The 26,310-nt window shown below is 49.4% G+C and overlaps 1 protein-coding gene across 2 annotated transcripts in view; it reads left to right on the forward strand.

Annotated features, from left to right (window-relative positions):
- Positions 1–1,340: 1,340 nt before the first annotated feature.
- Positions 1,341–26,310, forward strand: part of ABCB9 (ATP binding cassette subfamily B member 9) — a 46,024-nt gene continuing 21,054 nt past the window's right edge. Inside the window, exons 1-5 of one of the 2 annotated variants that reach the window (XM_020970196.2) lie at positions 1,341–1,506; positions 8,821–8,856; positions 9,849–10,546; positions 23,014–23,128; positions 24,574–24,704. In XM_020970196.2, coding sequence (XP_020825855.1) covers positions 9,946–10,546; positions 23,014–23,128; positions 24,574–24,704 — 847 coding nt within the window. In that variant the 5' untranslated portion in view covers positions 1,341–1,506; positions 8,821–8,856; positions 9,849–9,945. The remainder of the gene's footprint in view (positions 1,507–8,820; positions 8,857–9,848; positions 10,547–23,013; positions 23,129–24,573; positions 24,705–26,310) is intronic. The other variant, XM_020970195.2, reaches the window with a different exon arrangement.

Consider the following 26,310-nt stretch of genomic DNA (forward strand, 5'->3'; position numbering starts at 1 on the left):
TGAGTCCTAGGATCCTTTTACCCTCTGGGCCTCAGTCCTGTCCCCTTTAAAATGACCTAAGGCTCCTTCCAGCTCTGAATTTGTGCTCCTAAGACTGCATCCTTAGCACGTGCTTGGACCATGTAAGTCCTTAATAAATGCTCGTTTCCTTCCTGCCTGCCAACGTGCAAGCAAGCGAGCAACAAGAATTTATCAAGCCCACGGGGGCCTGCACCGGGTGTACCAAGATGAAGATGAAACAGTCCCTGCCCTCAAGGAGCTTCCATTCTGGGGGTGGGGAGGGAGGGGGAAGTCCACAGCCAGCACATGAAGCATCCTAGAATCCTCCCAAGGTGGGACCCCGCCATCTCCTGGGGAGGAAGGGGGGGTGGGCCAGGGTGCAGGAGAGAATCCCCCCAGCGGGGGGGGCGGGGCGGGGTGAGGCTTTGGGAGGGGGTGGGGCGGGGCCTGGCCGGAAGGAACCGTAAAGGCCGGCTTGTGGGCGTGTCAGAGCACCGCGAGCCCGCCGTGGGGGCGGGGCCAATGGGGAGAGGTGGAGCTGCGGCCGAGGGGAGGCCGAGCAGAGAAGGGCGTGGGGAGCGCAGAACGGGGATTGGAGGAATATCCTGGAGCGGGGGCGGGGCAGGCTGACTGGGGGCGTGTCCAGGGGCAGGGTCAACCTCTGAGTGGGGTCGAGGGACTGGATAGGCTCTGGAGCGGGGACTCAGGCTCCCCCTCCCAAATAAGGGCGAGGGGAGGAGCCACAGAGGTCGTGGGGGCAGAGTCTATCCTTTAGAGGCGGGGCCTCAGGACGGGTCGAGCGGCTGGGGGTAGGATGGGCCAAGTGATGGGGCAGGTCATAGGCGGGGGCAGGTGGAGGGGTGGAGGGGAGGAGGCCGAGTAGAAGGGAGAATGGGGGGGACAGTGGCCCGGCGTAAAATCGAGGGGCGTGCCCTGGGGCGGGAACGATGGCCGGTGTAGGGGCGTGTCCCAGACGAGGCCGCTAGGGGTGATGCCTAGGTGACGGTGGGGGGGGCGGAGGGAGGCGGAGCCTCGCCCCTAGCGGAGGTGGGGGAGGTCGGTGTGGGTAGGAAGGAGACGGGACACTCAGGACGGGGTGGCCCTCGGGCAGAGCAAGTCACTGGGTAGGAGGGGCCTCTGGAAGGGACGTGCTGTGGGGTCGGGGCGGAGCCGCAGATGTGACTGGGGCGGAGCCTCGCTTATGGGCGGAGCCTCAGTATGGGGCGGTCTTTGGGGGCGGAACGGAGGGGCAGAAGCCATCTGGGGCGGGGCCTATCTTTGGGTGGGGCCTCTGGATGGGCCGGGCTATGGGGAGAGGGCGGGGCCCAGGGTAGGGGCGGCTTCACGTCAGCCGGGGAGGCCCCGCCTCCCTCAGTGCGACCTTGCAGCGGCTGCGGCGGCGGCGCCCCAGCGGCTGGGTGGTAGGCAGTCGGTGCCCATGAGCCGCGCCGAGCGGAGTGCAGCGCAGCCCAGACCAGCCCCGGCCCACCTGGCGCCAGGTAACAGGTAAGGTGGGCCTAGCGCTGGCAGGGTCCCGGGACCCTCCTTCTCCATGGGGCGCCGGGAGCCTTGGAGGATGGAGGCGCGGAGGCTGGTGGGGAGCTGGCCCACCCCCGGTGCCCTCGGCAGCTGCTGCTGCTGCCTGGCGGGGCCTCTCTCCTCCGGCACCGACTGGCCTTGCGGGGCTGGACTTCCCCCACAGGGTATATCTAGGGAAAAATGAGGTCAATGTGAGCGCCGGGGAGACCCCCGACTCCCGACACTTGTGCCTTCTGGCTGCCCCCTCGGTCTGCTAGGGACATCGTTTGCTGGCAGCCCCAAACCGTCGGCGAGGGTGGAGGGGGCGGGCTGGCCTCTGGAACTTTGTTTACCGCCAAGGCAATAACCCTCCCCCCGCCCCGTGGGGAGCTGCGAGGGGCCCTCTGGGTGAGCTTCCACCTTGGCAGGGGAGGGAGAGGCTGGGGTCTCCCTCCAGCACCTGTCCTCAGGCACTGGCAACCCCCCTCTCCGATAACCGCCAAAGCAAACAGCTCCAGGTGGGCCAGGCAGAGGGGTCTGCTGTCTCCCCTCACCGGTCCATCATTTGTGGTCCTGCATCCCTCGGTCCTCATGCCTTCCCTTCCTAGCCAGGAGGGAGAGGAGAGGAGAGGATACTGTTCGGTCCCTCTCTCTCCTTCTCCTTCTCTCCCTCCCTCTCCTTCTCTTTCTCTCCCTCCCTCTGCAGCATCCCTTGCAGGTCTAGGAGGGCTGAGCTTGCGGTTTAATGTTGCAATTATTTTTAACTCTTGAGGCTCCACAGTCCCAGGTGAGGGAAGAATAGGGAGGCCAAGAGCCCTGTTAAGACCTCAAGGAAAGGGGGAAAGAGGAAAAGCCATTCTTTCCATCACAGCTGGGTCTGTTCAGAATTCTTCTGAGCACTTTACTGGTCCACTTATCTGGAGCTCCTAATCCTTCCTACTCCAGCCCCAAACCACAGCTCAGGTTCTGTGTCTGGGTTCTACCCATCCCTCTCGTGGCACTGTAGAGTAGTGAATGGAGGTTAGGGTCAAGAGACCCAAGTTCTGGTTCCAGATCTGTCAGTAACTCTATTTTTCACCTTTGACAGATCACTTAATTGAAGCCTCAAATTTCCCCTCTAGGCCTCAGTTTCCCTGTCTGTCAAAAGGGGAGAAGTATTTTGCCTTGCATAACTCCTGGAATATTAGGCAGTTCAAATGAGATAATGAACGTGAAAATGCCTCACTAATGCAGGAGCTATGTTTCACTTTACCATAATCCTAAAGCTTTCTCCTAGTACCTCTCTCTTGGGACATGCTGCTTCCCTGGGTCTTGAGGGGAAGAGACCCCAGAGGTCTTGGCAATAGATTAGGTTCTGGCAGGCCCACACACTGACCTAGATTGGCTTTCTACCCTCTGGATGTCATCTGGGGACAGTGACAACTGGCCTAGTCTCAATCTCAAATGTAAGGGAGATTAAACAGTTTTCCTGGGCAGGGCTGGTGATGTGGAAGTCAGTGTCTCTCAGATGCCTCTGGGATGGGGGTGGTGAATGACTTCAGGATGCTCTGACCCAAATGGATCTCTCCTTATGGCCCTGCTTCCTGGACATAGGGCATCTCATCTATGTCAGGCTAGTGGGACATATCCCAACAGATGACAAGGTACCCTTCTTTCCAGGTTGTACCTGATCAAAGGAAGGGAGAGGAGTGAAGCTGGGAGTTTCTTTTCAGATCACACAGAACGTGCCCCATGCTTCTTCTGTCCTAGCTCTACCTCAGCTGGCAGACGGCCTCCCCAGCGACTCTTATCTGGCTCGCCTTGTCATGCTGTTTAATTTTTCCAAGAAGCTTAGTACATGTGAGGCGTTCCTTATCTGTGCCAGCTTTGCTAATTTTCCTGCCTCTCCTCCTGCCCCCCCCCAGGTATGGCTGACACGAGAGAGATATGGAAGGCACCAGGGCCAGGGACCAGAAGTGAAGGAGAGAAGCCAGGCCAAATGACCTTATAGACCCAAAGGGAAAGAGGCTTGTGGAAGTGATGGCATTCCCTCTCTCCTCCTCCCAGTGGAATATAAACTACTGGAGGACAGAAACCGATTCCTTTTAGTTTTTTGCTTTTTGGTGAGGCAATTGGGGTTAAGTGACTTGCTCAGGGTCACACAGCTAGTAATTCTTATGTGTCTGAGGTCAGATTTGAACTCAGGTCCTCCTGAATCCAGGGCTGGTGCTCTATCTACTGCGCCACGTAGCTGCCCCCCGATTCCTTTTTGTCTTTGTATTTTGGGGCCTTACACAGTACCTGGCACATAGGAAGTGCTTAATAGATTCATGTTGGGATTAATTTAAATGAAAAATACCAAACTGAGGCACAGAGGGGCAACCTGGGATATTTAGTCAGGTTGTTCAGAATATCTCAGCCTTCTTTCTGATCCTTTTAAGGAATAACAACACTAGCTAACATTTATAGAGTGCTTACTGTGTGCCAGGCAGGCAATGGGGAATTAATTAAAAAACAAAAACAGAACAATCCCTGTCCTTAGGGAGCTTACCTTCTATTGATAGAGGAAGAGAGGTGGGGAGATTGAAAATATACCCATATAAATATATTAGAAGATAGGGTGTGATGGGGGAAAGGGGTAGCCAAGGTGCTCTTGGGGGGAAAAAAATTGAGATCAAAGAATCATAAATGTAGAGCAAGGAAAAACCATAGAGGTCATTGAATCCAGCCCCTTCATTTTATAGGGGAGCAGATTAAGTGATGTGCTCAGGGTCACACAGCTAGTAAGTGTCCAAGGTAAGATTTGAACCCAGGTCTTCCTGACTCCAAGTCTAGTGCTTAGATCAGGGAAAACTTAACAGAAGAAGCAGCAGCTGAGCTGGGGCTTGACTTAATCATCAGTAATTATAGCTAACACTTCTATAGCACCTGGAGGTTTGCAAAGGGTTTCACATAAACAACCTTACCGGGTCCTCATAAGAACCCTGTGAAGTAGGTGCAATTGTTTTCCCTCCATTTTATGAACTGAGGCTGAAAGAGGTTAAGGAATTTGGTCAGGGTTATACATCTAAGAAGTATCTGAGGCAAGGCTGAGTCAGTCAGTCAGCACTCATCCAAAGGAAGAGGAAAGGTTCTGAGTTACTGCATTCTAGAGCCAAGCATTCTAGACTCGAAATGGGAAGTGAGTTTGGAAATCAGCAAACAGAAGCCTGGAATGTGAGAGCTGGAAGAGACTCGGTGGCTGTTCAGTCCAGCTCCTATGAGAAGAGAACCCCCACTCCCTATTAGACAGGGGTCACCCAGACTCTCCCAGGAGACATCCAAAGAGGGGAACCCCACCGCCTCCTGAAGTGGCCTCTTCCAGCTTGGGGCTACTCTAATTATGACAAAGTTCTTCCAGATATAAAGCTCCATGGGCCTCTTAACCACGTCTATCCATTGATGCTGGCCATGCCCTCCAGAGCCCAGAAGAGCAAGTCTGATCCCAGAAGGCCCCTAGCAAAAGGACCTTCGCCCAGCTCTCCCTGTTTGGTCTCAGAGACCATCTAGGCCCACCCCCATCCTGTAACATATAAGGAAGATGAGGTCTACAGAAAGCTAACAACTGTCCCAAGGTCACACAGTGTGGTGGAGAGTGCTCACCTTGGAGCCAGCAAGAACTGAGTTCAAATCCTCCCCTGCTTACTAGCCATGTGATATTATGGTCCCTACCTCACAGGGCTATTGTGAGGATCAAATGAGCCAATACATGTGTGCTACGTGTGCTCTCAGCTCACGTTCCAGGAGTCAGGTTGCTTCATCTCCCCCTCAAGATCTAGGGGTATTCCACAGAAATTGAGGTATCTCTTCTCTAGTGTTATCAATCTGGTGCTAAGTAAACTCCAGTTTCTTATTTTATTGTTGTTATTGTCATCATCTCTCATTTTCCTCTCCTCCTCCCCCTTAACCAAGAGTGAGGCAAAGATGGGTAGCACCTTAGGGCTGGCCAAGGGAGTGGAGTGGGGCCAGCTCTCACCTCTACCCTGGAGTGCAGGCCTGTGCTTGCATCCTGGCTTCTGGGCTCACCCTTTAGAGGATGTGCCTTGGCCAGGTGCTGCAGTCCTCTTCTCCACCCTGGCATGCCCTTCACCCTGTAACTGCCCAGGTCTGCAAAGAGTGCTTTCATCCTGGCCACGACTCCAGGCTGTCATTGGGAGTGTGCTGGCAGAGCAGGGGAGAGGAGGCAGGGCTGTGGGTGGGTGTGTGTAGGGGGTCCCCAGGATCGGGGCATGGATCTGCAAAGAACATCACTTAGTCTAAATACAGCCTTTTGGGGCCAGCCAGTCACCACCAGACTTCTATGCTCTTTTTTTTTTTTTAACTGCGTCTCTGCTCTCCTGGGAGCTGTACGTAACCTGACCTCTGTCGGGCAGACTCAGCTTCAAACTTGGAGGTGATCCTAGTAGGACTGAATAGTGTAAAAGAAAAAAAAAAAGAGTATTGGCTAGGAATGAGACCTGGGTTCCTTGGCCTTAACCAAGTAACCTGAAGCCTTCTGGGGGCCTCAGTTTCCTCCTCTGTAAAATGAGGAATTTAAACTCAAAAAGGCAGATGTGAATAGTACTCTGGGCCTTAGAGTCAGTAAGATCTGCTTTCAAATCCTGCCTTAGACTCTAGTTGTGTGAGCCCAGGCAAGGCACAAACTCTTTGTACCTCAGTTTACTCACCTATAAAACGAGAGAGGTAGACTCTCTGAGGCCCTTCCAGTGTTATCTCAAATGAGACAGACCCTCTTGGCTCCTGGACAAGAATTCTTAGCGTGGGTTTTGATTTCTATTTCCATATAATCAATTTGCTTTGTAATCTTGTGTATTTTATTTTGTGCATTTAAAAACATTCTGAGGAGTTCCTGGGCTTCACCAGACTGACTCCCCAAAGGTCCAGGACACAAATAAAGGTTAAGGATCTTTAGAACCTGAAAGCCAGGCCAGCCCCCAGGTGGTCCAAGTTCCAGGACTTTGGCCAGAATGGCCTCCTTACATACCCTTTCTGCCTCCTTCCTGTGGCTCAGAAGCATCCCCTTGCCCTGAGGGAAAGAGGAAAGGTCGGGTCTTCATTCTCGTTCCAAAGAATGATTGCAGCCTAAGAGGGCAAGAGAAGGCCCTCCTCATATTGGCCACAGGGAGATGGTCCTGTGATCCCTGGATATAGCCCAGGAGGCTTGGAGGGGGTGGGGTGGGCCTTTGCCTGCCCTCCTTCTCCTCTGGGCCCCAGGCAGGCACTCGCTCACATTCACCATGGGCTCTGCATTGCAGCAGGCAGAGCGGGAAGGCTGAGCCTGCTCGGTCTGGGGCCAGAGGAGCAGGTGGGGGTGGAGTCCTTTCCCCACCTTCTGCCTTCCGTCCTCTTCTCTTCCTGGTCCAGGGCCCAACATGCAGTCGCCACCCTTGCACCTCCCTGGCCTTCTGGGAAGGCCCTGAAGATAGATAGAGACGCTGACTCAAGTATGTGCTGCAGGGGCCCATCCTGCTCATGGCCGCCCTCCCGTTTCAGATGCCTGGTCCCAGGAAGGCAGGGTTCAAGCAGTGCAGGCTTGCCCAGGCAAGTGGGCCTTGCTCCCATCCTTCCATCCTCCCCCCCCACCTCTCTATCCCTTCCCTGGCGTCCTGGCCAGGGTACCCATCTTCTCCTGCCTCCTTGCTCCTATTTGTGTTCAGTTTCCAAACAGGGATGTTCAAAGGAGGAGAGAGCTGCCATGTACAGCCCTGGGGAAGTTGCTTTGAGATCTCACCTTCTTGGCCCTGCCTTGCTTGCTCTCCTAAGGACTTAGTTTTAGCCTCAGTACTGGAGAACTGAACGTGGAGGGGGGGAGTGCTTTTCAGCATGAATCTTATGGCTCCTTCAGAGCAGGGAGAAAGGACTTGGTACTGACTTCTGTGTTGCTGGGCTTATTCTGGGCATCGGGGGTGGGGAGATTGTCACGTCGTGTCCTGGCTCTGGGTTTGCAAAGGTTTGGGGGCGGGAGTGTCATTACAGTATCCTGGTTAGAGGGGTCAAGATGCAGCTGGGTTATCGTGGAGCGGGGGGGCAGGCAGAAAGGGCAGTGCCTGAAGCAGAGTGCCAAGAATTAGGACAGCAGCAGCTTTGGCGAGGGGGCAGAATGTCACCTCTTGGGACATCCGGAGGGCTGGAAAGAGTTCTTGGTGACAGGAGGGCTCAGAAGGAAGGTTGGGGAGCCAGAGCCAGGTTCAAATCACATCACTGACCTTGAAGGGCTGAACGTGGGCTCGCCAGTCCTGAGGTCATTTTCCAATGGCTCAGCTTCAGTTCCCTCCTCTGGGAAGGGGCCGGGGGCGGTTAGATGGGATGGCTCCTCAGAGCCCTTCTTGCTGCATGCCTGTTCTCCCCAGTCCCCCGTCAAGAAATAGACTTGTTGAATTGAATTGGATTTCACTTATTTGTAAAAGCAAATGAAAAAAGCATTTACCAAATGCTGGGCGCTGAACCCTGTGCTGCAAACAGTAAAGCGAGACAGTGGTGGGGGTTCAAGAGAGGACTGGGTCTGGGTGGGGCTCGGTGGCCTCCAAGATTCCTTCCAGTGCATTTATAGAGTGCTTTGGGGTGTGCAAAGTGCTGTACAAACATCATCTCATTTGATCCACACAACAGCCTTGGGAAGTGGTTACTGTTATTGTCCCCATTTCACAGAGGAGGAAACTGGGGCAAATTGAGGTTAAGTGACTTGCCCAGGTTCACACAGCCATTAAGTAGCTGAGGCTGGATTTGAGCTCAGGTCTTCCTGACTCTACACGTTGCACCACGCACCTGATTCTAGAATGAATAGTCCGCCCAGGCAGAGGCTTCAGGCTTTTCTCCTTCATTTTTCAGGTGAGGGGAACTGAGACCAAAATGAGAGAAGGGATGTGGCCAGATTTTCACCCATTAGTGAGCTGGTGACAGAACCAGTTCTCATTGCATGCATGGGTGCTTAATCAATGCATACTGATTGACTGGTTCCCAGGCTGCTGGAGGCTCAACTCCTCCTTTTTAAACAAGAACTCAGTGGCAGAGCCCTCCAATGCCAGCCTGGTGCCAAGCCCTGGTCAGTCAGGACCACTTCCTGGGTCGCCCTTAGAGCTTCCCCCTGCCAGAGGATCCCTCCCCCTTCTTCTTCCTGCAGGGCGTGTTCTGAACCACACGGCTCAACAGGGTCCCTTCCCCCCACCCTGAAGCCAGCTGTCCATAGGGTGAAATGGGAGAAGACATCGGCTCCAGGTGACTTAGAGGGTGGGGATGGAGGAGGAGGAGGTCATAGGGTCGTAGTCCAACTCCCTTCTTTTACAGGGGAGGAAACTGAGGCCCAAAAGAGTCACGTGGACGGTAAGTGGAGTTTCTGGACGCTTCTGGGGGGAGGGTAAATGCTTGGGGTTCCTTTCTCTCCCTGGGAGAGTTGGAAGGGGGAGGGTGGCCGTTGACTCTGGTGTATCCTGTCATTGGTTGCAACCTCCCTCGCCCAATTCCCCAGTATGGTTCAGGGAGCACTGCAGAGAAAGGAACATGACCTTCAGACCCAGGGACCTAGGTTTGAATCCTGGCTCTGACCCTGACCAACCTGAGCAGCCTCCAGGATGGGGAGAGGGAGTGGAGAGCTAGTAGGCACTTCAGAGACCAAGGCGGGCCAAACCCAGCAACGCACAGATGAGGAAACTGAGGCTTAGAAAGGGGGAGGAAGCACCTCCGGACTCTGAGAGGACCTGGGTTCCAAGTCCAGCTCTGATGCTTCCTACCTTCATGACCCCTCTCTGGGCCTCAGTTTCCTCATCTATAAAATAAGGGGGATTGGATTTTTTTTCTAAGGTCTCATGCAGTCTCGGCGCTATGATTCCATAGCTCTCTGGGCCTCAGTTTCCCCATCAGTATAGATCTAGGATATACAATTGTTTGGATGTTGTCTCTCTCATTAGAGCGTGAGCTCCTTGAGGTCAGTTTTTGGTTTTGGGGGGGGGGTTTGTGTATGTCCCTAGCTCTTAGCAGGGGTGCCTGGCACAGGAAGTGCTAATGAGTGTTCATTGACTGTCTGATTGACTCTAAAATGAGAGGGTGGCGCTCCATTGTCTCTGAGGTCCCTCCTGCAGCTATGATCCTGTAACCTCTGGGGGCCTCAGTTTCTTCCTCTGTACAATGAAGGGGTTGGACCAGATGACCTCAGAGATCCCTTCCACCTCTAAGTTTTATGATCCTCCGACTCCAGATTGAGAGCTTAATATCTGAGCCAGACGAGGGCTGACCCAGGGATTTACGTGGGAAACTTCAGTCCCCTTCCCCCACATCATCTTCTCTCCATCTTCTGACATCATCCTCTTGGCTTCCAGGTACCCAGTGTCCACCTAGAAGCGATGAACCCTTCTGCTCTGAGCTAAAGATCTGGTCCCTTGCTAGGCCCCTTCACCGCCCCCACTGTTCGCCAGGATGAGGGTCTGGAAGGCTGTGGCCGTCACGGGGGTCTTCATGAGTGTGGACGTGGGCATCACTACGGTGCTCTATGCCTTCAGTCATCGGGACCGGGGCGTGCTGCAGGACCTGAAAGACTTCAACATCTTCGACTCGGTGCTGGACCTCTGGGCCGCCTGCCTGTACCGGAGCTGCCTGCTTCTGGGGGCCACCATCGGCGTGGCCAAGAACAGTGCCCTGGGCCCCCGGCGGCTTAGGGCCTCCTGGTCCTTCATCATCCTGGTGTGCCTCTTTGTGGGCATTTACACCATGGTGAAGATGCTCCTCTTCTCTGAGGTACGCAAGCCCATCCGGGACCCCTGGTTCTGGGGCCTCTTTGTCTGGACCTATACCTCCATCGGGGCCACGTTCTTTCTCTGCTGGCTGCTGTCCACTGTGCGTCCGGGCCACACGGTACTGGAACCAGGGGCACCAGGCGAGGGCGAGGGCTACCCCACAGAGGAGCAGCCAAAGCAGGAGGAGACATCGGGGGCTACGCTGCAGAAACTGCTCTCCTACACTAAGCCTGACCTGGCCTTCCTGGTAGCTGCCTCCTTTTTCTTGGTGGTGGCAGCTCTTGGTGAGTAAGAGAGGATGGGGGCATGCTGGGGTGCAAGGGATGGGGTGCAGCCAATAGCAGGAGTCCAACTGGGTAGTCCTCCTCGTTGGAGAGAGAGAGAATAAGATCCTTCTAATAAAATGTACAGTCGAGCTGCACCATTCGCTCATTGGCCACATCCAGATATGCTGTTCTGTACCCGGAGTCCATCCCCATTCTGCCAGGAGTGGGGTAGCACACTTCACCATGAGTCCTTTGCAGTCCTGTGTTGGTTGGTCATTGTGTTGATCAGTGTTCTTCAATCTTTCAAAATTTTCATCTTTATGGTATCTTTTTTTAAAAAATTCTATTTTTATTTTTTTAATCAACAAAATCTACCTTCTCTCCGTTCCTCTCCAAATGAGAATGAAAAACAAAATACCTGTTACCAACATGTATTATCAAGCAAAACAAATTGGCCATGTCCCAAAAAGCTTGGCTCATTGTGCCCTCTGAGTCCTTCACCTCTCTATCAGGAGGTGAGGAGCAGGCTTCATCATTAGTCCTCTGGAATCCTGGTTGGTCATCGTGTTGATCAGAATGCCTAATTCTTTCAAAGTTGTATCATAACCATATTATTGTCATCGCATATTGTATAAACTTCTGGTTCTGCTCACTTCAGTTTGTATCAATTAGCATAAGTCTCCCCAGGTTTTTCTGAAACCATCCTCTTCATCATTTTTTATAGCACAATAGTGTTTCATCACATTCGTTTACCATAACTTGTTTGGCCATTCCCCAATTGATAGGCATCTTTTCAGTTTCCAATTCCTTGCCACTACAAAAAAGAGCTGCTATAAATATTTTTGTATATCCCTAGTTAGAGTTTGTTTTGCTTAGAATTAATCTCTCCCTTGATATACCTCTTCTTCCAATTTCCCCTTTTACCCTCTCCCCTTTCCCTCCAGTTTCCTTGTTGAGTGAAATGGCTTTCTCTACCCTACCCTTTCTGTGTGCGTATATGTATTCTTCCCTCCTTTGACCATTTCAGATGAGAGTGAGGTTCCAGTGTCAGCCACTCCCCACCCAACCCTCCTTCTTGTTTGTATAGATGTCTACTTTCAAACCATAATATTGTAGGATAAATTTCCCTAGCCTTCCTTTCTGTTCCCCTATCCCCCAGTGTCTTCTTCCTCTCTCTTTGCATTCTTGTTTTAAGGTCACCAAGACATAACTACTCCCAGAGGAGAAGTGATCCCTGATGATAATAAGAATCAGAAGGGACACATGTGATATTTGAATGTAAACAGTTTATCGTTGTTTAGTCTGTTATGAATGCTCACTCATATTTATCTTTTTATGCTTCTCTTAACTCTTGTGTTTGAATTTCAAAGTTTCTCTGCAGCTCTGGTCATCAGGAATGCTTAGAAGTCCTCTAATTCATTAAAGATCATTTTTCCTCCTGTTGCATTATACTGAGTTTTGCTGGGAAAGTTATTCTTGGCTGAAAGCCCAGATCCTTTGCTTTCTGGAATTACATATTACAGGCTCACTGTTCCTTAAAAGTGGTGGCTGCTAAATCCTATGTGATCCTGACTATGACTTGTGTTATCCACAGTACATGAATTCTTTCTTTCTGGCTGCTTGCAGTATTTTTTCTTTGACCTAGGTATTCTGGGTTTGAGCTATGATGTTCCTGATAGTTTTCATTTGGGGACTTCATTCAGGAGGGGACTGGTAGATTCTATTTCCACTTTGCCCCCTGGTTTTAAGAAGTCTACACAGTTTTATTTTAAGATTTCTTGAAATATCATGTCCAGGCTCTTTTGTTTGTTTGTTTGTTTATGACATTCAGAAAGCCCAATGGTTCTTAAATTTTTCCTTTCCTTGATCTGTTATCTTTTTTTTTTTTTGGTGATGCAATCAGGGTTAAGTAACTTGCCCAGGGTCACACAGCTAGTAAGTATCAAAGGTTGTATTTGAATTCAGGTCCTCCTGACTCCAAGGCCAGAGCTTCCCGCCTTGATCTGTTTTCTAAGTCAGTTGTCTTTGCTGTGAGATACCTTATATTTTCTTTTATTTTTTCATCCTTTTGATTTTGTTTTAATATGTCTTATTGTCTTATGGAGTCATTGGCTTTTATTTGGTCCCTTCCAATATTCATTTAGTATTTTATTTTTCCCCAGTTACATCTAAAAACAGTTTTTAACATTCATTTTAAAAACTTTGAATTCCCAATACAATACAAATTTATCTTGTATGTATCTAGCCAGTTTTAAGTTCTCTTCTTGGTTTCATCTTTTTAAGTGACAGTGACTCTTGGACACTGATGTGGTAGAATCCAAATTTGGTTGTGCTTGATAAGAATAGTCTGCTATTTTAAAAATATTGGCGGATCTATTCTATTTCACATCTGTTTGTTGCCCTCCTGATTTCACCACAAATGCTAATGGAATTTTTAAATTTAATTGAATATCAAGCTAAGATCCTTAAAAGACTCTTTAATCCTCATCAGTTTTCATTTATTTTGTGAGGTGATGGTATTTGTTTCATCTTCTCAATAATGGTTCAAAAATTAATTTATGTTCTAAACAAGTGTTGCACTCGGCTGGCATATTGTTCTGTCTCATAATGAAATCTGAAATGTTCTTGACCCAGGATATTTCTGTGCTCTTTGGGCCTCTTCATTACTTAAAATTTCCTAAGAAATCATGGAAACAATGTCTCTGTACTTACCAACTTCTACTTTTTTAAAGGTAATAAATTGTTTAAATGGATTGGCTTACAGTCAATGAAATTGCAAAAATAAATAAATAAATAAATAAAATAAAAATAAAAACTTTGAATTCCAAATTATCTCCTTTCCTCTTTCCCCACCTCACCCCATTGAGAAAGCAAGCAATTTGATATAGGTTATACATGTGTAGTCATGCAAAACACTTCCATATTAGTCATGCTGTGAAAGAAAACATAGACACCCCCCCCAAAAAAAAAACCATGCTTCAGTCTGTATTCAGATACCATCAGTTCTTTCTCTGGGGATGGAGAGCATTTTTTTTTTTATCGTAAGTCCTTTAGAATTGTCTTGGATCATTGCATTGCTGAGAAGAGCTAAATCATTCGTAGCTGAGCATCTTACAATATTGCTGTTACTTTGGACACAGGACATTTCACTTTGCATCAGCTCATGTACGTCTGTTTCTGAGAGCATCCTGCTCATCATTTCTTATAACACAATAGAATTCCATCATAATCTTTTTGTTCAGCCATTCCCCAACTGATGGGCATCCCTTCAATTTCCAATTCCTTTGCCACCAGAAAAGGGCTGCTATAAATATTTTTGTACATATAGGTCCTTTTCCTTTTTGTTTTTTATCTCTTTTGGGATACAGACCAAGTAGTGGTATTGCTAGATATGCATGATTTTATAGCCCTTTGGGCAATTCCAAATTGCTCTACAGAGTGGTTAAATTGGTTCACAGCTCCACCAACAGTGCATTAATGTCTCATTTTTCCCATATCCCCTCCAACAATTTGTCATTTTCCTTTTCTGTCCTGTTAGCCAATCTGATGGGTATGAGGTAGTACCTCAGAATTGTTTTAATTTGCATTTCTCCAGTCAATAGTGAGTTGGAGCACTTTTTCTTATGGCTATAGATAGCTTCATCTGAAAACCATTCATGTCCTTTGATCACTTATCAATTGGGGAATGGCTCTTATCTTTATACATTTGACTCAGTTCTTTATATGTTTGAGAAATGAGGCCTTTATCAGAGAAACTGACTTCAAAATTTTTCAGTTACTATTGCTTTTGTACTATCGTATTGTGCGTATTGTACAAATACAAATACTATTGTATTACCCTCCGTCTTGTTCCCTCCCATTTGTTCTATTTTCTCTCTCCTTACACTCTGTCCCACCTCAAAAGTGTTTTGCTTCTGACTATTCCCTCCCCCAATCTGCCCTCCCTTCTATCACCCTGCCCCCATCTCTTATCCCTTTTCCCTCTTACTTTTCTAGGGTAAGATAGATGTCTATACCCAACTGAGTGTGTATGTTATTCCCTCTTTGAGCCAATTCTGATGAGATTAAGGCCCACAGAGTCCTATTGGAGTGAACAAAGGTTGGGCCCAGCAAAGGCCTTGGCTTTTCAGGAGGCATTTATGAAGGGTTGGGCCACCGTCAATAAATATCAGATTCAGATATTCAGTAAATGTTTGTTAATTACCTACTGTGTGCTAGGAATTACACTAGGTTTTGGGGACACAGAGAAAAACAAAACAGCCCCTGCCTGCTCTCAAGGAGCTTATATTCTACTGGGGGATACCATTTGTGTACAGATAATGAAATACAAGGTAAAATTGAGGATGAGAGAGAAATTTGGGAAGACTTCTCAGAGGAGGTGTCATCCAAGCTGAGGCTGGAAGGACCACAGGGTTACAGATCTAGTCCTGAAAGGCCTTCTTTTCTAACCCCATCCTTTTATAGATGAGTCCCAGAAAGGCAAGTGACTTCTCCAGGGTGTTGCAGGTGGTAAATGACAGGCAAATTTGCACCCCATCTCCTCAGACTTCATATCCTGTACTCTTCCCACTGGCCCGAGCTGCTTCAAAAGAAGCTAAGGAAGTACATGGTTTAATCCAACCATCGTTTACTGGGTCCTTACCACGTGCTGGGTTAAGTGCTGGGCGCTGGGAGGTCAGAGATGGAAAGGAAGAGCTGTGTCTGCCCTTAGGATGAGTACAACGGGAACAGATTAGTAATATATTGATTCCACTCATCTGTCAAATTGAGCTTCCTAAAGCCCGACCCTCCATTTATTCAATTCCAGTGGCTCCCTTGGCCTCCAGGACCAAGTGTAAAACGCCCTCCCTGACCTGGCCCCTTGCTGCCTTTCCAGACTTCTCCCACCTTCCCCTCCTCTCTGCAGGCTCCAGGGTCCGACAGCAGCGGCCTCCTGGCTGTCCGTCACACAGGACCTTCCGTCTCCAGATTCTGAGCGTTCTCTCTGGCTGCACTCCGCGCTGGGAAGGCGCTCTCTCCTCTGCTCCACCTTCTGCCGTCCGTGGCCTCCTTCAAGCCCCAGCCAAAGTTCCCACTTCTGCCAGAAGCCTTTCCAGTCAAGGACCTTCCCTCTGTTCTTTATTTCCAATTTATCCCTATAAATCTTGTTTGTCCATAGTTGTTTTTCATGTTCTCTCTCCCATTAGACTAAGAGCTCCTTGAGGGCAAGGACTGTCTTTTGCCTTTCTTTGTATCCCTATCACTTAGCACAGTGCCTGGAGCACAGTAGGTGCTTCATAAATGCTTGTTGATGACTTAGAAGACAACCAAACTGACCAGTATTTATTAAGCACCTTCTGTGTTCCAGGCACTGTGCTACCTGCAGTTCTTGGAAGCAGCCTAAAGTCTTATAGCCATATTTACACTGTGTAAATTTAAGTGTTGGAGGTAGGATTTGAACCCAGATCTTCCTGACTCCAAGTGAGTTCTCTTTGTTCTCTAGCTTCTCTCTTTCTCTTTTTTTAAATCAAAGCTCTCTATGTGTACACCTCCCCCCCCCCAGATGTTGTTGGGGTTTATGCAGTGAGCTCGGCTCTGTGACAGCCTTTCTCATCACCATCTTAACCAGATACCCTCTTCCTCTTCTACTCCCTGGTCAGTGGACCCTAGTACAAATTCTAGCTCTGCCCTTACTATCTCTGTGACCTTGAGCAAGGCTGTGGTCTGCCTCAGTTTCCCTATCTGGATAATGAGGGGGCTGCTTATCCTCTATCCCGCTCTACTATGCTGCCCCTGAGCAAGCTTCTCTTTGTTTCTGACTCTCTGTCTGTCTGTCTGTGTCTCTGTCTGTGTGTCTCTGTCTTCCTGTCTGTCTCTCTGCATCTCTGTCTATCTCTGTCTGTCCCTCTTTTACTAGACCTCTCCCTTTGGAGGCACAGGGACAGCCTGGCTCCCTCTGCTGACGCAGATCCCACCTCCCATTTAGTTTCTACTCTCAGGGAGCTGCTGGGGCACCGAGAAGGCCAGTGTACCCCTAGCCACAATGATCCAGTGGCCAGTGTTTCCTGCCCTCTGCAGGGCACTGTTTGTAATGCTCCTGATGGTGACTGAAGAGCCCCGAAGTGCCCTCTGAATCATCGTCTAAACGATAGCCGATCCTTTGAAAGTTGGTCCTCTATCTGTGAGGTGTGTTAGCACATCCCAACTAGCAAACGCACTGGAGAGACAGCCTGGCAGAGCGGGCACGAGGCTGGCCTTGGAGTTAGAGCTGGAAGGGACCTCCTTTTAGAGATAAGGAGACTGAGGCCCCAGGAGGTTAAGTCACTTTACCACGGCCCCTCCTAAGCCTGCACCAACCTGTCTCTCTCTAAAGCTCCTTCCAAGTCCAGGTCCCCTGATCTGATTAGCTCCACCTCCATGCTCTTACCCGAGCCCATAAGTTGGCTGCAGTTTCAGCCAATGCCCACCACCTCCCTCCCTCAAATCCCTCCTTGAGTGACCCTCTTGGGCCCTGAGCTGTAGCTGGCTCTGTGCTCCTCAAAGCCTCTGCGCGCTCCTGTCTCCTACGGCCATTCTGGGGCAGAGCTGGAACTCTACTGCCCTTGGGGAAGGGGTTTGCAAGGCCTTGGATCTGAGCAAAGGCAGATGGAGACCCCTGTGCCCAGCATGGGCTGGGGCCAGTGCCAGGAGACCAGAGTACCAGCAGAGGGCAGCAGTGACCAGGGGAAAGCCTCCAAGCCCTGAAGCTGGGAGCTGGTCTGGCCACCTTGAGGTGCTTGGCCTGGGTAGGCATGATGCCAGCCCAAGGAAGCAGACCCTTTGAGTTGAGGGCCCCTGGGGGAAATGTCACCCCTTAGAGGTACCTTGGTTGTGATGTCTTTGCTGCCAGTGCCCCCTCCCCAGCTAGAACCTCTCATGGAGAATACACGACATCCAGCCAGCCAGAACACCTCTGAGGACAGAGCCCTGTCTTAGGCACTGTAGGGGGAGGAAGGAGAATAGATAATAGCTGATACTTCCATAGTGCAGAGAAGTGACCTGAAGATGTGATCTCCTCTGAGTCTCACAATAGCCTGTGAAGTAGGTGTTATCCCCATTTTACAGATGAGGAAGCTGAGGTGCAGAGGGGCCCTAAGAAGGCAGGTATTTCAGGAACAGATTTGGGTGTTCTTCAGCCTGTGGTAGAACCTGGGACCCCCACTCCCACGTATCCTTCCACCCAAATCTGTAACACTTTGGGTTGACTCTTCATGTGACTCTTGTGGGGGGAGGTGAGATAGAGCTGCTGTCACCTCCTCCCTGAGCAGACAGGTGTATAAAGCTGGACTACATTCTTCTGGCCCAGCCAGCACCTGATATGAATGAAGGGAATGTAGCTTTCTTATGTGTGAATGAATACACAAAAGAGCTGGGATTTCAGCAATGTGGGGTACTTCCAGGGTGAGAATTCTTTCTACCAATGAAGATTTCCACCAGTGAAAAGGGCAGCTGGTGTCACAGAGCACCATGAGTGGAGTCAGGAAGACTTGAGTTCAAATCCAGCCTCAGACATTTACTAGCTGTGTGACCCTGGGCAGGTCACTTCACCCTGTTTGCCTCAGTTTCCTCATCTGTAAAAATGAGCTGGAGAAGGAAATGGCAAACCACTCCAGTGTCTTTGCCAAGCAAACTGCAAATGGGGTAACCAAGAGTCGGATATGACTGAACAAATAACAACAGAAAAATTAGTTGGGTTTTTTGTAGGTATTCTGATAACTGTATTTCAGTATAATTGGCTTCCTTTGTCATCTTGCGCATTTATTTTATGCATTCAAAAGTACGATCCTGAGAAGCGTCCACCAGGTCTCCCAAGGTGACCGTAACACAGGATTCCCTAAACTAGACTCTGCTGCGCTCTAGAGAATGCTCTAATGTAGCAGGCATTGCTGGGGTCTTAGATTCCAAGCTGCAAGGCTCCTCGGGGGCCATCAGAACAAGCCTTCTCACTTGGCAGGTAAGGTCACTGAGGCCCAGAGAACTTAAGAGACTTGTCTAAGGTCACATAGGGAGGAAGGAGCAGAGTCGGGATTTGAACCCAGGACCTCGGCTTCCCAATCCAGCCACCTTTACTGATTTATCCGGGGGCCTGTCAATCAGACTGCTCTGGTAACCTGACTTTCTTATGTCCTCACAGGTCACCATTTTTAATATTTTTAATGGCAGACCTGCAGGGCTCTAAGGTGCCTTCTGAAGCGTCATATGAAAGAAGGAATTCCCATTCTTGTTGACAGCTCGCCCTTATTCATATTCTTATTCAGACAACGTGGCACAGTAGACAGAAGTCCGGGCTTCATGTCATATCGCGATCATAGGTGTAGAGTGCCAAAGCACCTTAGAGACCATTGAGCCCAACCCCCTTATTTTATAGATGAGTAAACTGAGGTTCAGAGAGACTAAGTGACTTGCCCAAGGGGACACCCAGACAGTAAGAGCTGGATTCAAAGTCCTGCCCTTAATCTATACTAGCTGGGTGATTCTGGACCTAGTGCAGTGCCTGGCATTCAGTAAGTGCTTAATACTTTTTTTTTCATTTATTTCATTCATGAACAAGTCATTTGGCCTCTTCGTGCCCCCAAGCAACTAATTCCTCAGACTAAATTATAGAGCACTTGTCTGTTTACATGGGTGGATGGCGTTTCCACACCAGCAGTCCCATTGATGAACTCGGAGGTCTGGGCCAAAAACAAAAAGCTAGCCAGAAGGAACCATCTCCACCTTGCTGGCCGTCTGGTAGCTTTCTTTTTTTTTCCTTTTTTTTTTTTAAAGTCTAAAGAAAGCGTAATTAGAGGGTAGGTCTGCTGATGACAAAAGCTTACCTCTGTCCGTCCCTCAGCATGTGCCCACTCATTTGAAGGAGGTTCACTGTCTGCCCATTTCCAGCCTCCATCACAGACCAGGCGGGAGACACACAGGTCCATGCAGGAAGCCGGGGCTTTCAGCACAGGATTTTGTTATGGCCATTTATGAGGGAGGTGTGACTTTAGGCAAGTTACTGAACTCTCTGGGACTCAGTTTTCTTCTCTAAGTGTACTCTCAGCTGCAATCTATGACCCCATGATTCTAAGTCACTTTCCCTTTGTGAGGAGGCTGGTGATTGCCTGGCCAGAGTACCAGCAGAGGGCAGCAGTGACCAGGAGAAAGCCTCCAAGCCCTGAAGCTGGGAGCTGGCCTGGCCACCTTGAGGTGCTTGGCCTGGGTAGGCATGATGCCAGCCCAAGGAAGCAGACCCTTCGAGTTGAGGGCCCCTGGGGGAAATGTCACCCCGGAGAGGTGCCTTGGTTGTGATGTCTTTGCTGCCAGTGCCCCCTCCCCAGCTAGAACCTCTCATGGAGAATACAAGACATCCAGCCAGCCAGCACCCCTCTGAGGACAGAGCCCTGTCCTAGGCACTGTGGGGGGAGGAAGGAGAAGGGGCACAAGACAAAGGAAAGAATAAATAGTAGCTGACATTTCTATAGTCTTTAAGATTTGCAAAGTACTTTTACATGTTATCTGAGCTTCTCACAACTGCCCTCTAATGAAGAAACTGAGCTTTTGTTCCAATGTCTTTCCCATGGTCACACAGCTAATAAGTGCTGACATACTGGATTCAAACCCAGGTTCTCTGAGGACAGAGACTTTTTCTTATTTTGTCTTTAGATCCAAGCATTTACTAAGTACTTATGTGCCAGGCACTGTGTTAAGCTCTGGGGATAAAAGAAAAGCATAGTTCCTGCCCTTAGGGAATATACATTCTAATTGATTCATAGCAGGTGCTTAATTTAGTCCTGTTGATTGATTTCATACATACCCCTTGCTGTGTGACCATATCACCCTCTCTGCTCAGAGCCCATAATCAGCTCCCCACTGTGAGCCTGGCATTAAATACCTCCAGTCTAACTACAACATTCCTCCCAAAGCTAGAACTTTCAACCTAACTTGGTGAGGTAAGCAAGGCAAGTATTATTATAACCATTTTACAGATGAGGGGTCAAGTGACCTGCCATGTTGATAAAAATGTCCAAGGTGGAGTCTGAAACCAGTTCTTGCTGATTCAGCCCCAGGCCTTTTTTCCCACAGCCTGCCTGTGAGGAGCTTTCACGCCAACAGAGAAAGTACTCAGGAGGATGGCTTTGGATCTGGCTGTAAAAGAAAGCCTCATTTATCCAGAATTCCAATGTTCTGATCTCCAGTTAAAGAAGTAAACCCATTCATGTGTGGTGGACTGGTTGGAGCATCAGGCTTGGAGTCTGGAAGACCTGGGTTCAAATCCTACCTCAGACTTAATATTGGCCATATCTCCCTGGGAAAGACACTTCAGTGCTCAGGACTTCCAGACAATTCTCTAGGACTCGAATTGCAGATGGGTTGCCAACCTGCATGTGTGCAGGGGGTTTCCATACCTAGAAGTTCCCTGCCCATTGAAATCAAATGTAGGATCATGAATGCAGAACAGGAAGGGACCTCAGAGGCTATGTAATGGAGCCACTTATTTTATAGATGGGGAAACTGAGACCCAGAGAGGAAATGAAAACCCCCCTGAGGAAACAAGTTGATGGGGCGACAGCATGGCATAGTAGAAAGAATATTGGCTCAGAGTCAGAGGACCTGGGCTCAAATCCTGTCTTGGGAAAGTCATTTAACCCAATGGGCCTCAGTTTCCTCATCTGTCAAATGGATAGACTAAATGCCTTATAAGGTCTCTTCTAACTACGTATCTTTTTTCCTATGATATTTGGCAATAATAATAATAGCTAACATTTATGATATATTTTAAGCTTTATACAGTACTTTATATATCCGTTATCTCTTTGATACAACTCAAGAGAGCAGCTTCCAGGACATGTCAGTTGACCACTAAGCATTTATTAATTACTATGTGCCAGACAGGAGTGGGGAACCTGTGGCCTTCTAGATTCTTAAGGGTGGCCTTTTGACTGGATCCAAATTTTACAGAACAAATCTACGTGGATCGATTGGTGTGGAATCAGGATAGGTGCAGCCCAGACTCCTGTGGTGACGACTGAGGCTCACATAAGATGAGGCCAGCATCCTTGCCTGCCTAAGATACTCCCGTCCTGGACCAGTAGGGAATCCTCAGTAGCAAGGACAAACTGGGCCCTAGTCAGTATGACATTTAGCATTCAGTGTGTTTCACTGTGTGCTGTCGATCCTTTTAAAGTAAATGCACCAGATTCAAGTCCTGGCTCCTGCCACTTACCAGCTGTTTGGATTTGCTTCTGAGCCCTGCATTGCCTCATCTGTAAAGTGTGGATAATATTCTTCTTACTACCTGAAACACAAGATCATGTGGGGAGAAAAGTTGCTTTGCAGTCATTCAACAGTCCGGAAATTCAGGTTGTTAATAATTCTCAGTTGAATGTGACTCAGTTCACCAAAATGTTATCAAATGTCTACTGTAAGCCATGTAGTCAGCTAAGCACCAGAGACACAGACCCATAAGTAGAACCTAAGCTCTGTCCTCAAGATCTTCCTTTATACTTATGTATACTACATTGTAAACAGAGAAGAAACATTAACAACATTAACAGTCAGGGAAGGCTTACCAGGGGAGAGGGCACTTGAGCTGGGCCTTAAAGGCTTCTGAGTGGTAGAGTGAAGAGTTTATTCCAGGCGTGGTGGATGGCATCTGCAAATGCTTGGAGGTGTTGAGTTCAGGAAATAGCTGGTAATCCCTAGCTGGTGGGAGTAAGAGGGCCATCCCCTCCTCTCAGGGAAAGTCGAGTCTTCTGAATACCTGATTCTTGCCTATGAGGTAAACATGAGTTTGCTGGATATACCAGGAACAATTAATGCCATGCAGACTGAGCGCTTGGGTGCTGGAAGAAGGGCCAGGATGGAGCTGTGTGGAACCTTAGCCACAGTGCTCCCTGGCTTCAGCCTTCAGGACCTTGGCCCCCACTAGAGGACTCTGCAATAGGCAGAGAGCCAGTGCCAGAGTCAGGACTGGCTGTGTGAGCCTCTCAGGGCTCCCCTGTCAAAGTTGTGGAATTTGATGTACTGTCTATGAAGCACTTAGCACAGTGCCCAGCTCATAGTGGGCACTTAATTCATTCTTATTCCCTTCCCTTCCCCAGAACAGATGCTAACCTATTTTGGTAGAGGGAACTTCCTCACTGGGAGTTCCCAGGATCTGAGAGGACATAGAAGTCATTGAGTCCAACTCCTTCATTTTACAGATTAGGAAACTGAGGCAGACACAGGTCAAGTGACTTTCACAGAGTCTGAGGTGGGATTTGAACCCAGATCTTCCTAGTCCCAAGTCCAGGGCCCTGTCTGCTACATTAAGTTGTATCCTATCTTATACTAATGAAATTGAAGGTCTAGATGATAGGAAAAAAAATAAGCATCCTCTGTCCTGGGAGAACAAGCATGACAGAGGCCACTTGTTGGCTGGTTCGAATGCCCTTCTACCCTGTTCACCATGGGGAGGCTGGGCCTGTCTGACCATCCCCCTTTCCTGGCAGGAGAAACATTCCTTCCCTACTACACTGGCCGGGCCATCGATGGCATTGTCATCCAGAAGAGCATGGACCAGTTCTCCAAGGCCGTGGTCATCCTGTGCATCCTCGCTCTTGGCAGGTAGCTGGCTCCCCCTCCCACCCCACCCCACTCCCCAGAGCCTGTGGTCTTCTCGTTTTTAGGATGGAAAGAGTAGGACCTCCTTGACCAGGAAACCCTTTGATGGGTTCTCTATTGCCCAAACGTGGGGTCAGATGGAGAGAACCTGCTTAAAGATCTAACCTGTGACTTTAAAGTGGGTCCCTCCTGGATGAGGGAGAGAGAGGGGAGGAACAGAATCAGTGAATGAGATTTCCATTGGATTGGATTAAATCCACCACAGCTCGAGGCTCAGACCGGGGTTTCTGAACCTAGCTTTCATGAGCTTGTTTTTAAAAAATATTTTGATAACTGTATTTCAATTTAAGGGCTTTCTTTTTTTAACCCTATATATTTAAAAATCTTATTCTGAGAAGGGGCCCATAGACTTCCCCAGACTGGCAGAGAGGTCCAGGACTCCAAAAAGGTTAAGAATCTCTGACTTAGACTCGTTTCTAAAAAAAGGCTAACTTTCTGGTTAGCCTTAGTGAAGTCTTTAGAAATGGCTTATTAAATGGGCTAGGCAGAAACTATTCCCAACTCAAAATACTTGTGTCCAGAATTAATGGTCTAGCATGAGGCTGGACCCAGCCCACAAGGTCTAGGCCATACTCTTTCCTGTCCCCTGCTGGAAGTAGCCAATGTGTCTTGTTCTAAGGGATTGAAGGAAGGATGGGGCATGACCTGTGTCTGCCTTTGGTGCTGGCATCAGAGCAAGTCTGGACTGGCTCCCCAGACTAGGCCCGTTTTCATAGAAAATTTCCTATGGGATAATAGTCTTGCGGTCCTGAGGTTGTGGAAAGAGTCCTGGCTTTGGAGCCAGAGGCCCCAGGTTCAACGTCTATCTCTGCTCCTTCCCACAGGTGTGTGACTTTGGGCAGGTCCCTTCTCTCTGAGCCTCAGTTTTCTTATTTGTAAACATGAGTACATTAGACCAAATGGTCTCTGTCTGAGGTCCTTTCAGACTATGATCTCGTGATCCCTCCAGCTTCCCGTAGGTTCTTCCAAAACTATGGAATCCTGGACTTCAAGTCAGAGGACTCAGGTTCCAGCCCCAGCCCAGCCACTCATTGCCTGCATGATCTGGGGCAGATCATTCCCCTCTCATCTATAATATGAGCAGTTTGGACTAGGGTTCTCCAAGATCCTTCTGCATCTGTGATTTGGGTGGACAGACTAGAAAACTCAGTCGGAGAGTTTCTTAGGGGAGGTGGGCAACCCAAGAGAGTCAAGAAGGTTGGAGGGAGTGCCAAGTTTGGGGAGGACAGTGCCCAGGCCTCCTTAGCCCGAGGAGGTCTCCCAACCCTGCCTGTGGGGAGTGGGGTGGGGGAGCACTAGCCTGGCCCCACTCCCCTGTGTCATCGGGGTTTGCTGAAACTCGGTGCTGGATGGACATTTTTCCTTTAACATCTCTCATCTGCAATTAGCTCATTTGCCGCAGGTATTCGGGGCGGCATTTTTTCACTCATCTTTGCCAGACTCAACATCCGCCTCCGTAACTGCCTCTTCCGCTCCCTGGTGTTACAGGAGACGAGCTTCTTTGACGAGAACCGGACAGGTTGGTGCCCCCAGGGCCCTTGACTCCTTTTTTGGGCCTGGAGCCTGTCGGGAGTGCCATATGCTAGTCACACAAACAATATTTATGTAATGAATGAATGGGGAGGGGGAGGGGTGTGAAGGAATGAATGAATGAGGACTGAGGGAATGAAGGAATGAGGAAGACTGAGGGAATGAGGACTGAAGGAATGAATGAGGAGGACTGAAGGAATGAATGAGGAGGACTGAGGGAATGAATGAGGAGGACTGAGAAAATGAAGGAATGAGGAAGACTGAGGAATGAAAGACTGAGGACTGAAGGAATGAATGAGGAGGACTGAGGGAATGAAGGAATGAGGAAGACTGAGGAATGAAAGACTGAGGACTGAAGGAATGAATGAGGAGGACTGAGGGAATGAATGAATGACCAGGAATGAATGAATAAATGAATGAGTGAAGATGGATGAGTGGATGAAGAAAGGACCCTCCCCCCGGGTCTCTAGGCCCTTTCCTTGGCTATACCCAGTCTTATCTTCTTGGTTCCCCGGGATGAGGGATGTATGAAAGCAAACGAAGCCAGCGGGTCTGTTCTGTCCTGGCCACTGTCTGTCCTTAGAGGTCTGGCCTGCGTGCTGAGGTTTTTGGTCACAACCTTAGGCCTAAGTTAGGGTAACTTTGGGCTTCTGGCCATGCCTCTGTGTGGTCATTCTTGGGGACCAGGGCCAGGCCAGGATGTTGGGCTCCTCCCTATACTGTCCAAGGAGTGTGTGGAGACCACATTGGGTAGGATGTGTCTTTGCGGGCGAGTAGCAGAGGGCCACTCCCAGTAAAACAGGCTTTGTCCTCGAGAACCCCAAGCCCCAGGCATCTCCGCTTGGCTTGAGAGGGCGGCAGTGCAGGCAAAAGGAATGGGCAGGAAAGGACATTGCCGTATTTCTTCCTTCCCCTGGGAGAGGGATGGCTAGTACAGCGTCTGCCCTCTCTTCCAAGCCTTGGACAGGAAGCATTTGCAGTGTCAGAAACAGTGCCTGGTGGGTCAGGTGCAAGGGCTTAGCCAAGGGGTCCCCCTGATTAGGAGTTCTTAACCTGGGGCTCAGGAACTTGTTTTTAACAATGTTTTGATGAACTGAATTTCAATATAATTGCTTTCCTTTGTAATCCTGTGCATTTTATTTTATGCGTTAAAAAACCTGATTCTGAGTCCATGAGCTTTCCCAGACTTCCCAAAGTGTCCAGGGCACAAAGAAGGTTAAGAATCCCTGCCATAGTGGACAGTGGAGCATTTCCCAAGGCGGGGCCCTTCGCCACCTCCCTCCACCATATCTGACTGTCTCTGGGGGAGGCATCTGCATCTCAGTGGCAGTGGTCAGCTCCTTGGAGGGGCGTGGGAGAGGAGAGAAGGTAGGAATGCTTAGCAGATGTTCTCATCTCCTCTGGAGAAAGGCAAGGGAGACAAGAAGGATGGAGGCAGCATTTGAGGGTGTAGAGCCTCTGTCTGTAGAGCCGCCTGTTGTCTCCCTTTGGCCCCCTGGGCACGTTGGGTGCTCCAGCTCAGAAAGATCAGTTTCTCCCAGTAGGCTGGAAGCCCCTTGAGGGCAGGGATGATTTTATTCTTGTCCTGGCATCTC

The sequence above is a fragment of the Phascolarctos cinereus genome, unplaced genomic scaffold (genome assembly GCF_003287225.1).
Source record: "Phascolarctos cinereus isolate Bilbo 61053 unplaced genomic scaffold, phaCin_HiC Scaffold_4;HRSCAF=312, whole genome shotgun sequence".
Taxonomy (NCBI): Eukaryota; Metazoa; Chordata; class Mammalia; order Diprotodontia; family Phascolarctidae; genus Phascolarctos; species Phascolarctos cinereus.